Genomic DNA, 12,625 nt, shown 5'->3' with positions numbered 1-12,625 from the left:
GAAACACGTTATTGCTTAGATTTTAATCGGTGCGTTTTGCATCCACCGAAAACAAAGATGTTAACTAAACTGGACAGTATGCTGTATGTTTAGTGATATTTTCACAGTTGCGGTCTCGACTGGTCTTGAAATAAAATGCTGAGTCCTGAGTGCCCGAGACCGAGACAAGACCGAGACCATTTGCCATTTTAACAAAAATAGTACAATTTTATTAAGGGACCTGAAAAGACATACTTTATTAAGCCTAATTTGGATGTAATTTAAAACATACCAAAATTTCACTATATTTAGTAGTTTACTATTCAAGTAAGCATTAAGTGAATTTAAAAACATTCTACTTTGAGCATATATTTTAAAATATACACAAAATTTCTTTAAAAGCATATTGTTTCATTGGTACACTTGCGCAAATACATATTTTGTTCACTTAGCAGCTCATATTACCGGTGAAGCGTAACCTAAAGCGACCACCAGGGGGCCCCAAGAGCAATAATTTATTTTTTTGTCTTTATAAACAATGATTTCTACAGCTGTCTTAAAGATCCTCTTAGACAAGGATGACACACTCTTGAAAAAATAAAATCCACCAGAATCCTAATAAAGACTGTTATTAGTAAAAGGTGTATCTCATTGGGATTTTCTGTGATAGTCCATCAAAAAGCAGTATGTAACTGTTAAAAGACGAAAAATAAAACATAACTTTCAAATTTTCTAATAAATAAATAGATAAAATTATTGCATTCATGTCAGGCTCCTTCACTATGATGATTATGCTCTATTAGAGGTGACAGTGTAGAAAAAAGTGTTCACCGTGGTGGGTCGCGACCTCTACTTACGACATTTCTGATTAACTAGAAGACATTAAATATTTTTGTTTGTTTTTTTTTTTATTCAACATTATGTCTTTAAACACACATCAACATGAATCCAACATGTAAGAAATTGATGTAAAAAGAGGCATAAAATAATGTAGACCAGTCAGAAATGAACACATTCAGTGAGCAAAACTCTGTACATTGTGGAAAAAAATCAGCATTTCTGGCAGCTTTTAATTATTAGATAAAAAGCTGTGGATTATTCGCCTGCATTGTCTAGACTACAGCATGGTGTGGGAGCTACAAGCCGACAGCTGGACTGACCCAGTCGAAACAAAAAGCTTTGCAAAAGCAATCAAGTATATGGAAGGCATTGCATTCAGCACTTTGTATGCTGACATACAGTAACTGAATATTTTAGAAATGCAACATAAAAACAAATTAAATCACTAAAACAAAAATATATCAATTATATTGTAAAAAAAATACTATGAGTGGGAGATATTGTAAAACTGTAAAACATAGTATGTATTTGTAAAATAAACCATTAAAAATATACAAAAATATTTAATGTATTCAAACTTCATCATAGCCCCTGTACACTCGACTATATTTCTGGAGTTTGTTCTTTTTTTTTTTCCAGCATTACTAAAAGTATTTTTCAGAAAACGGTTGTCTGACACAGTTCTGTATAGACTTTTAAAAACACATGAAATATGTAAGAAAATAAATGATTTAAGAAAGTTGTTGTCAGATTACCTCATGTAATAAATCCCATAATAAACTAATAATGTGAAGCTACATGTTGTAGTTGTTACCCAAAGCTGCTCCTGTTCTGATTTCAGAATAAACTGCATCTGCATCTGTTGCTGCAGGACTTTGCATTCCTGTAAATGAAGAGGTTGATTATTAATTCTTATATACACTGTGTGTCAAACATAAGACATATTAGCAAAAAGAGTGATAGACGGAGACTATATCTTTACCTTTATCCTTTTTCTGTTAGTTTATGTTAGCATACGTTGGAGTAAAGTCTGAAACAGAAAACAGAGTAAAGATACAGTGATGTCTGATTTATCAGTTTCTGCTGTTGTCCAGTGTTAGGATGCAGTTGGTCAGGACAGATGATAATCTGACCTGAAATCAGCTGCAGCGTAAAGACATGAAGACATATTTCACTACAAAGAACTCACAGTTTTTCAAGAAGTCTCTCAGTTCAATCTGGGAGTATGTAGCATCACTGGGTCCATCTGCTACTGAAACATATCAGGTTTTCGATTAGTTAGTGATTCTCTATAATTAAACAGCACAGCAATAACATTTTAAGTCCTTCCATTTCCTGCAGTTGTAGGAATATTGACTGAATTCACTGAGTCATAGAGACGAACGATGAACCGACAGAAAAGAAAAGAGTCAAAAGCTTTATAAAATTTAAATGTGAAATAATTACAATATTAGAAAATAAAATTTGACTTTCTTTTCGTTTTTTCAGTCACTTGTTTAGATCTCATTTAAATTAAAGTTTTATTTTTATTACGTTGCATAGAGGAGACATTCTGACTTCTAACATATTACACATATAGCAGTAGAACTGCCAGTAATTTCTGATAGGAAGAAAAAGAAAGACAAATTTAACGAAGCATAATAAAAATGAGAAAGAAAAATGCTTTTGCATTATTTATCTTAAGCCTGGATTTTGTGCTATAACATCAGAGTACATCTACAATAAATTTTTTTTTAAATGAACAATCAAATCAAATATGAAAAGAAAAAAATGTCTCACCGTTGTTCCGTCTGCAGCAAAAGAACAACAGCAGGAGGAAAATGAGAACCATTCCAACCGATGTTCCAATTATCAATAACACAGCAAATAAAGAGCTGGAGCTGGTTTTCAGTAACTGGTTTACTGAAAACAAGAAACATTAACAAGGAAGAAATAGATTGTGTGACATTTCCTGTTTGAAGAAAAAGTGACTTTATGCTAAAACACTGACAAACATCCTCAGTGTTCATCTTGTTTCTCTCTAACATTTCAATAGTTTTAATGAATAAAATGAACCAAATATTTTCCTCCTCACCTCTAACAGACATCCAGCTCCTTGGTGAATCTTTTCCTGAATGTTGACATTTGTAGAAACCTTCATCTGACTTTGACACTGCAGAGATATTCAGCTCCCTTCTGCTGTCATTATGGATGAGTTTATCATTATGATAGAAAAACACATTGGAGAGAAGCTGATCTTTTTCTCTGCATCTCAGAGTAACAGGATCTCCTTCAGTCACAGGATGAACAGGGCTCACCAGGAGAGGTTCATCATAATTATCATCTGTAAAACAATCAGAGAAAATTCAGTTCAAGAACTTCTTTAAGCTGTGTCAATAATTTCAAGTGTAATGTCATTTTTTGTAGACAGCAAGGTCTGTGTGATCAGATAAAATAAACTGGTAGTATAGTTTTAAAATTAATTTATTGGAAGAAATGTTTTATGGCCAGACTTAATTTGAATATGAGAGAGAATCTGAAGAGTGAGCTAACAGGGTGATGACGACCTGAGCTCCTCTCCAAAGATAAAAGACGGGCATAAATGTGAAATTTCCCACTTGTAATAATTATTAATTAGGTTGTAGATTAAAATCAAATTATCATGAAAATCATGAAAGTGTATGCTACTTGAACATTGCACTCTGTTCTGTTGAGAGATGCTTATCTTGTTTTTGTCAATGTCAACATCAATTTTATTTATAAAGCACTAACTGCACAGTGCTGTACAGTATTCATAAAACAGAAATATGCGTAAAACACATAGGAATAAAACACAAATTAAACCAGTCAGGGCAAATAAATTACAATGCCAGGCCTTAAGGAAAAGCTAATAAACAAAAAATGAGTTTTAAGATCTAACATTAAAAAGGCAAGTTGTTCCACAGATTAGGAGCAGTGACAGCAACAGCCCAGTCTTCTTTGCTTTTCAGTCTGGTTCTAGAGATTATTGACAGAAATACTTCTGTCAATAATTTATTATTTGACCAAAATGTATAGAGACAGAATGGTTATGAAGATGTTTCTTGAAGATAAGCTGGGGGCTAGGCCATGTTGCGCTTTAAAAACCAATAAAAGAATTTTAAAATCAATCCAATAAGAAACTGGCAGCCAATGCAGAGAAGCCAATACTGGTGTTATGTGCTCTAGTTTCCGGGTTCCAGTTAAGCGACGCTGTAAAGAAGATTGGTCCATATTTTTATATAATGAGTTGGAACAGTAGTGATGAAGACATGGAAAAGTTTCTCAAAGTCAGTAGGAGACAAGCTAGATTTGACCTTTGATAGAAGGCGCAGTACCCCGCCTCTCGCCCGAAACGTTCGCTACAGATCGACATCCAGCCTCCCCACCCCACTAGGGACAAGGGTGTACAGAAAATGGATGGATGGATAGAAGGCACAGATGAAAAAAGCTTGATTTCCCTATAGCTCACCTGCTTATCCAATTTAATACAACTGACAAAAATTGTCTTAAATCTTTTTTTTTTTTTTAACTATTTTTGGTTGAGAATAAACACTGCCAGAGGATGGAATATTTATGTCTGCTTCCACTGGTCAGAACCACACACTAATAAAGTATTGTCAAACAATAAGTGGTTATTACTGTTACTTGTAACCATTGTAAAAAGTATTACACTCTTTAACCCTTGTGTTTACAAATGGGGTCCAACCGACCCCATAGACGTAAAACTTGTATCATTTGCCTCAGTCCTCGCACGCACAAGGGTTAAAATGACATAATCTGATGAGTTGATTTTAGTATTGTATGAGCAGCAGAGCAATCCATTGGAAACAATTTACATCATTGATGATCAATTTTACATTTTAATCTGAATGGTTTTTAAATAGTGACCAAAAAAAATAATGAAAAAACAACCTGATACCATGATTGAAGAAAAATGGCACAAAACAAATCTACACAATGAATTATTGTGTGATTTAACCTCAATATGTACAACACAGCAGAAAATGTCAAAAAACTTCCATAAACTCTATGCTATGATATTTACAATATTATATATATTTATGATGTTTAAAGAAAGAAGAATATAAACCATATCTTACCGTGTACAGTGATGTTGACAGCATTACTAAACTCTCCAGATTTTGACTCACACCAGAACACTCCACTGTTATCATAGAACGATTTAATGGTGCATGTAGATCCAGTCATTTTCCCCCAGATGGAGCAGTATGACGATTCTCTTTTTTCCGTAAACCTCATCACTCTCCACTCAGCAGAGTTTCCCTCACAGTTCAGAGACACAGGCTGAGATTTGAAGTGTTGAACTCTGTCAGGATTCACTGAGAGAGAAGCTGCTGGACGAGGATCTGGAAACAAGACAGGATTTCATCTGAGAGCAGAAACATCTTTGAAATGTTTCATTACAAATGAAACATTTATTACTATAGAAACATTTGCTTTGTTTCTATAGCAATAAAGATTACAGCAACATTTCAACAAGTTGATGAGACTTTCATTTCTTCTTCTTTTTGCAGACTTTTTTAGAGTTCTCAAAAATGACACCCCCAAAATGAATTCCATATATCTCAGGAACTACAAGGTGTATTTGATTGATTCAGATAACAGAATACAGGTATACTCTAGAAATCAACATTTGTATTACTGAGTAAGAGCAAATACATATGGCACACAGTCAAAAAATTAAAAACAAAAATCATAAATTCTAATGGAATATATTGTGTAACCCAGAAGCTCTAGCAGTCTGCAGTACAGGTTCTGACCACTTACTGTACCAAATTTAATTCCAAAACAATTTTGGAAAGGTATTATTTGTTAAAATTTCAGGCAATTATTCCAAATGTGCCATTTTTGGACATTTTGGCACCATGTGTGCAGTAACAAATTTCTCTATCTTTTTTAATTTATTTATTTTTCCCCAACTTATATCTTCCTATAAATATTATTTGCAATTAATAACAATGGTTTTTGAAACAATATTAGAGTGAAGTGCTACTAAAAAGTACAGTCATGGGCGCTCTGGTTATAAAAGCGTTGAGCACTGAGTCGGAAAATCAAACTAACAGGGCAGATTTTCTGCAGCCCATTGGTTGATTTGGGTGATTACAAAATACCATGGCAACATCATTAACCTATCACAACTAGCGAAAAATGTTTACGTAAACGAAGGAAAGCTCCAACTGCGTGCTAACGTGAAGGAAGTCCTTTGAGTTTATAGGCGGTATCCATGGAGACAGAGAAGTTTAAAATGGCGAGGAATGACATCAGTGTGACACAAGGACAATGCGTTACAAGACCTGAGTGGAAATATTTACTCTAACATAGATTATGACGAAGACACAGCAAAGGTAGGACTACATTTATGTTTTTAGCTTCGTGAATTTAGCTAGGTTTTTTGTCTTCTTTATCTTCTTTTCAGTTGTTGGAAAGAGCAGAGCTTGGGTTTGATCTGACTGGTAGTTTGTGTGGGCAGGACCGTTTTGCGCTGTCCTTGCTGGTGTTTACCAGGTGTGAGTCGTTAGCGTCTAATTAGCCTTTAGTTATGCTTTATTTCTGAAGCTGGGTGTTGAGGAGGTAGAAAATATTGTTGCTATCATTTAGATGTTTTTGCCCGTTACATGGATATGCAATATGCCTATATTGGCTGCTGTATGCTTAGATTGATGTTGTCAGCAGAAGTGCTGCTGGCGCCATTTTGGGGGCTGGTAGCGACAGAGGAATTAAAACTTTCCAAATATTTCAGTTCTTCTCAAATGAAGTAAACTACCAACGAGGAATTAATTCTCTCTCTCTCTTTTTTTTTACAAGCTCACATCAGATTTTAATGGTGAATGTTTAATAGCTTTTCCTGATCAATGTTTTAATTCAGTGATTGGTTGATTTTATCTTCAACCATCTTACTGCCTACTGACTTATTTAACATTTATTGTGTGGATTTGTAAAAAAAAAAAATCTGCATATTTTTATCACATATTTCTTTCAAGTTACTAATGAAAAGAATCAAGGGTGACTCATGCTTATTATCCAATAATATGATTGATCCATCACTATACGTTTTTATTTCTAATATCTTGCCATAAGTAAACACAAGTTAATTTCCAACATTTTATTTTTGAAAAGAAGACGTATTGGATCAGCTTAAAAACCTCAAGCTACTTTTATTGACGTGAAAGAAAGAAATAAACTGACCTGCAGACCAGACAAACATTGGTTTACTGTAATCAGTGTAAAGCTCTGGTTCTCCTCTTCCTGCTCTGCACACAAATCCTGCTGTGAGAGTCGGTCCATTAATGGTGTAGGAGTTCTGTTCAGCTCTGTTTGGGTTGTTAGCCAGCAGCTCAAATCTGTAGAATGGTAACCGGTACCATTTGGATGGATCAGGAACAGCTTTATACCAGTAGAACCTCCATCCTGCATCCTGATGTTTAAACTCACAGCTCAGAGTCACTGAGGCTCCAGGATTCAGCCATGATGGAGACACAGAGAGGACAGGCTGAGGTTTGGGTGCTGGAGAGAGATTAGAAACTGGGTCAAACATTTGACCTGATCATCTCTCATCTTTTCATTTTCATTCTTTTTAATGGGTAATATTCTCCTTCATATATTTATATCAAAGTACAAAAACATAACAGTTGTGGTTCTTTCTGGTTGAAAAATTATTTTAGATACTGTATTTTTCTTGTTTTTTTAATTATTATTTTAAACAAAGTCTAATTTCATGTTGTATTCTTACATTTTGAGTTTAATATCTGCTCCCTAGTTACACTTATTGATATAAGCTGTTCAACTTTTTTTTATTTTGATCAAGGTTTCCCTGGATTTTCTGAAGCTCTTCAGAGATTTTCTTTGGTCTCTGGCTGCTTTCATATGAATAAAACTCATTAACAATGATAACCTAACATCTGAATCATTTAATAAAAATAAAAATAAATTAAATGTTGGTTTAGAGCTCTTATATGCTCTATCAGATATTACAGTGATACGTAATATCTGATAGAGCATAAAACAAATATCAACTATCAATACACTATAAAATTAAATTTACAGGTACATTGAAGTAAATTGAATCCATTTTTGGACAAAAGTGGATTAAATTTTCTGTTTGTCAGTTACAGTGAAAGTTGCTGTTTTGTTACTTTGTTTCAAATTTTAATTAAAAATATTTTTAAGTGGCAAAGAAGACAGTTTTAAAATTGTTCTAAGAAATATTTTTTCAAGTGAAACAACTGAAATATAAATAATCACTTCCATGTTATTTGTAAAGAATCAACTTACACACAATTATTTTAACAACATTACTCCATGGTGTCAAGGAAAACCCTTCTCTTTTTCCTCTACAGCTGTATTCTCCACTGTCAGCATCAGTAGCTGAGTTGATCCTGTATTCACTGGATGATGGAGAGTTTCTATTGGTTGTTCTCCATTCATACGTCCACTGAGTTCCTCCCTGGATCTCACATCTCAGAGTGACTTTCTCTCCTCTGTAGATCTGAGACCAGTTGGGTTGAAGAACCAAACTGGGTTTATTGGGATCTATACGACAAAATATATAGTTAGGAAATTAAAGTGAGTAAAATCACTTCTTGAAGATGCAGAAACTTTTCTGAAACTTTAGTGAGTGAATTTGATCAATGTTTCTCTCAAATCATCCAAGAGCTTTTTTAAGATTTGTATTTGTTTAAAAGATTACAGTAAACATTTCCTGAGACAAACAAATTCATCTGTTGTGATGCAAATAATGACCTGACGGCTGAACTCACCAGTTCTCCAAATTGAAACATAAAGAATGGACCTGATTGTCTATCATGTTTGCAATAAATGAGAAACTGTGGAAACTTTGGTTATTGCAGGTGAAATTCCAAACCTGCCCTATAATTCAAACTCGGGTTCAACCAGATTATTTCATCAACAGATCAAACTAGCAGAATTACAAACAAACCAACCTGTAAATGTAATTTCACAGCAACACACAGCTTGTTAAACACAAACCATACAAACATGCCTGGGTCAAACATGTGCTACATAACATAACTAAAATATGCTTCACCTATACCAATATGAAACAATGATCCAATCAGGAAAAAAGTTCAAGCACCAATGGCTGCAGATCAGTAATGAGCGGCTCTAAAACAAGATGACAATGAAGTCAGATGAGAAATAAGTTAAGGACTGGTTTCAAACTCTTGTGCAACAAAATAGATCATAAATACTGGGTTATATCTAAAATTACATGAACATTTGGATAAAATAGAGAAATGTTCAAATGATCAGAGCAAATATGTTTTTAATTTGGTAATTCATTAATTCCATTTATTGAGACTAAATGCAGTGCTGGTCCATTGTTATGCCAACCTTATAGGCTAAAACAGCAAAATGGCCCCTAGCAACAGCTTCTGATTCCTTTTGTGGGCCTCTATCAGCTACGCCCTAAACAGAGCCTAGCGTGTCACTTCCTTTGACCTTAACTTTGAGCGTCTGTGCAGTGTGTGTGTGTGTGTGTGTGTGTGTGTGTGTGTGTGTACGAGCATGAAAAAAGCAAATAGATATGGAGGAAAACACAGAGTATGTTCACAAGAAGTTTCATAAAGTAGATAGTGTGTGTGTGGATGGAGAGCCGACACACAGCTTATCAGTTTCAGTCTGTGGACATTCTTACTCTCTGTATTGCAACTGACGGCTTATTTAGATGGACTAAATCAGCCACATATTCCTATTAAAACATGTTTTATTTTAAGATCAAATTTACAGATATTATGTCTGGAATCGTCTTCCTTATCTGATAATATTAGATGCATGAATTTAATTTGAACACTCTAGGTGGATATTTTAGGAAAAATTACACCTACTTATGGTTTTATATTTCTTTTAAATGTGCTTCATCAATAAAGTTTAATTTCTGTTATTTATAACATCTTTATCTAAATGTCTAGAGACTATACTGTAAGAAAGTCCTATCTTTATATCTTCAGCAAAAGTTTAAGTGCTCCTGGACGCCCCCTGCTGGTAGAGTAGCAGAAAGCAGTGGTTCAGTTCAGTTTGCTGCAGACCAACTCTAAGAACAAAACATGACTCACCTGATACAGACAGAGTGAAGGCTTCACTCCACTGTGTTGAAGAAAACCAGTCGTCTCTGCGTCTGCACCGACACATGTAGTTTCCACTGCTGGACTCAGAAATATTGAACATCCAGTCTTTACTATTTGTCCTGTTTACAAGTGATCCATCTCTGTTCCAGTCACACTTCCACTCAGTGGTTTCTCCTCCCTGGACCTCACATGTCAGAGTGATCGTCTCACCACTGAAGACATGAGAACTGTTTGGTCGTCGAGTCACAACAACCTTGTTGGAAACTGTTTATCAAATGTGAACAGAAACCGAAAATCAGAGAAAAAAATGGATTTCATAGATTTGGTTTCAGACAGTTTTCAAGAAAGAACTCACAGGTTATCTTAATGGTGACGTCACGACTTGCATTGCTCATGAAGGCAGGGTTTCCTCTCACTCCTTCACACCTGTAGATTCCTCCTTGTGTCACAGTGATATTTCTGTTTTCTGTATTATTTGTTGTGATTTCAGCTTCAGGTGATTTTATGGTCCGTCTGAACCATCTGAATTTCCATCCAGCAGAGGGCTCCACTGAGCAGCTCAGTGTCACACTGCCCCCTACTGGTATGGTTGTTGGACCTGCAGTCAGTGTGGCCGTGGGTCTGTCTGCTGTTGATGGAAACAAAATAGGCCCATCTTACAACAAAAGACTTGAAATCATGTTGTCATGTTTCTGCCAGAAAGTAAATATACTTGCACAGCATAATATGACTGGATATGTGTATTTACTCATAAAATATAGTGAAATCTCGAAAAATGTTATTTGGCATCATTAAGTTAATGAGCCAATAAAAATATATGTTTTTTTTTTTGTTCACAAATTAAAAAAAATGTCTTTTGGTTTTGTTGTGATTTGTGATTTGTAGCTGACTTCATTTTGGATAAAAAAAAATCACACAGGCAGTAACACTGGTGAGATGATATGTTAATCTCTGTGAATAAAAAAAATACATAAATAATATATTTGAAATAAAGTAAAGAAAAAATATAGATACACTATTTTTTCAGGGTTATCCTCCATTGGTTAGGGTTAAAATGTGATTTAAAATATTTTATGCTTACCTGAAACAGTAACAGTATTACTGCACTTTGTTTGAGCTGAGTTCCTCCTGTGACCACAGCACTGATATTCACCACTATGATTAAGTGCTAACATGCTGTTTTTATCTTTCTTGATGGACAGATATGATTCATTATTCTTGTTCAGCTTGTATTCCCAGTCAGAGTTTTCTCCTTCATTCATGTCGCATCTAAAGGTAACAAACTCTCCAGAATAAAACGTCGACCAGTTGGGCTCAGTAGTCAGCACAGCATCTACAACAGAACCAACATTTAGTTCATTTATTTTCTAGGTTAACGATAACTGATAAAACACAATAAAAGAAAAAGAATAAAAACACAGTATGATGTGAAATACAGGAATGAAGCCGAGCAGGGCCGTGCAGAGACCTTTGGAGGGACGGGGGCTCAGATGAACAAGATCTTAAAACTCCGTACAACAACATAGCAACAGTAAATATTAATCAACATTAAATATTAATTAAAAACCCAATATTTAATTGGATCACACCGCATCATTGTTATCATGTGGGGGCAAAGCAAAGCAAATGTAATCTTTGTTTTACCTGTTGAGTATAATGTTGCTGTTGAGGAGTTTCTGTGTTGATCTGAGACTGTTAATTAGACCAGAGGAGAGAAGGTCGTTGGTTATTAAATATGTTATGAAATAAGCAAATTTGCTGTTATTTCACTAAATAAACCTTATAATATCTGACCATTTAAACTCTATAACAACTTGGCTGCAAACTGCTTTAAAGATCAGAAAAGCTCAGGGGAGTTAACTACGATATTTTAACCCTGCCTTCATGAGCAATGCAAGTCGTGACGTCACCATTAAGATAACCTGTGAGTTCTTTCTTGAAAACTGTCTGAAACCAAATCTATGAAATCCATTTTCTTTCTCTGATTTTCTGTTTCTGCTCACATTTGATAAACAGTTTTATCAAACATAAAACATAAATGTTTTATGTCTTGATATCTCTTGACTGAGATATCAAGATAAAGAAAACTCAGTAGCTGCTGGTAGGGCCCTCCAGACATTCAGGGGCCCCTCCAGACATCCAGGGCCACTATAAATGGTTGAATTGTAGCACAGACCTTAGAGCTAAACCTGTAGGATTACTTTATTGAGAATGATAATGCTATTAAATTCTATTTAATGCATTCAGCAGAGATAAAAATGTACATTTAGGATTTAATGAGGAGGTTTAATTTGTAAAAGTGCAAAAAATAACCTTAGTTGGACTGTTGTGTTACCATGGTTACAATATGGTGTAATCTTTGTGTTCGGGCTGGTTTGTTCACAAATGCATCAGAGCAAATAATAACCAGTAATCAACGATTGATTTTAAACTCAGCCAATTAATCTAGGCTCCTTTTACAGATTTTACTAAATCTATATTTAAACACTTCTGGGTGTCTTAACAACATGGAGGCAGAGGCACTGAGAATCCTTTCAGAGTCATTATTAGACCAAGAGCAGCCAGACTTATTTATGTTTGCTAAATTGTTATTTTTAATATTGTTGAGGGACACAATCAGGTCTCCTGATGCACAATAAAAAAAAAAAGAAAAAAAAAAAAAAAAAAAAAAAAATCCTCTTTTTTTCCCCCCCACCCCCCGC

General features: G+C 34.7%; 2 protein-coding genes across 2 annotated transcripts; both read right to left on the bottom strand.

The window, feature by feature from the left end:
* Nucleotides 1-1,345: 1,345 nt before the first annotated feature.
* LOC106938872 (uncharacterized) lies at nucleotides 1,346-7,375 on the bottom strand. The gene is made up of 7 exons (XM_015021063.1): nucleotides 7,027-7,375; nucleotides 4,920-5,186; nucleotides 2,894-3,142; nucleotides 2,599-2,721; nucleotides 2,009-2,071; nucleotides 1,802-1,849; nucleotides 1,346-1,702 (listed from the first exon to the last, which is right to left on the bottom strand). Exons 1-6 carry the CDS (start codon nucleotides 7,373-7,375, stop codon nucleotides 1,818-1,820), a joined length of 1,083 nt encoding a protein of 360 aa, XP_014876549.1. The 3' UTR covers nucleotides 1,346-1,702; nucleotides 1,802-1,817.
* Nucleotides 7,376-8,089: 714 nt separating this feature from the next.
* On the bottom strand, nucleotides 8,090-10,318 carry LOC106938871 (peroxidasin homolog). Its single transcript, XM_015021062.1, has 3 exons — nucleotides 10,279-10,318; nucleotides 9,912-10,187; nucleotides 8,090-8,370 (listed from the first exon to the last, which is right to left on the bottom strand). Exons 1-3 carry the CDS (start codon nucleotides 10,316-10,318, stop codon nucleotides 8,090-8,092), a joined length of 597 nt encoding a protein of 198 aa, XP_014876548.1.
* Between the last annotated feature and the right edge of the window lie 2,307 nt (nucleotides 10,319-12,625).

Source organism: Poecilia latipinna, unplaced genomic scaffold (genome assembly GCF_001443285.1).
Source record: "Poecilia latipinna isolate Pla-1442-1.1 unplaced genomic scaffold, P_latipinna-1.0 Scaffold2715, whole genome shotgun sequence".
Lineage (NCBI taxonomy): Eukaryota > Metazoa > Chordata > Actinopteri > Cyprinodontiformes > Poeciliidae > Poecilia > Poecilia latipinna.
Note: the sequence above shows the minus strand (reverse complement) of the source record. Positions and strands in the feature narration are given on the sequence as shown.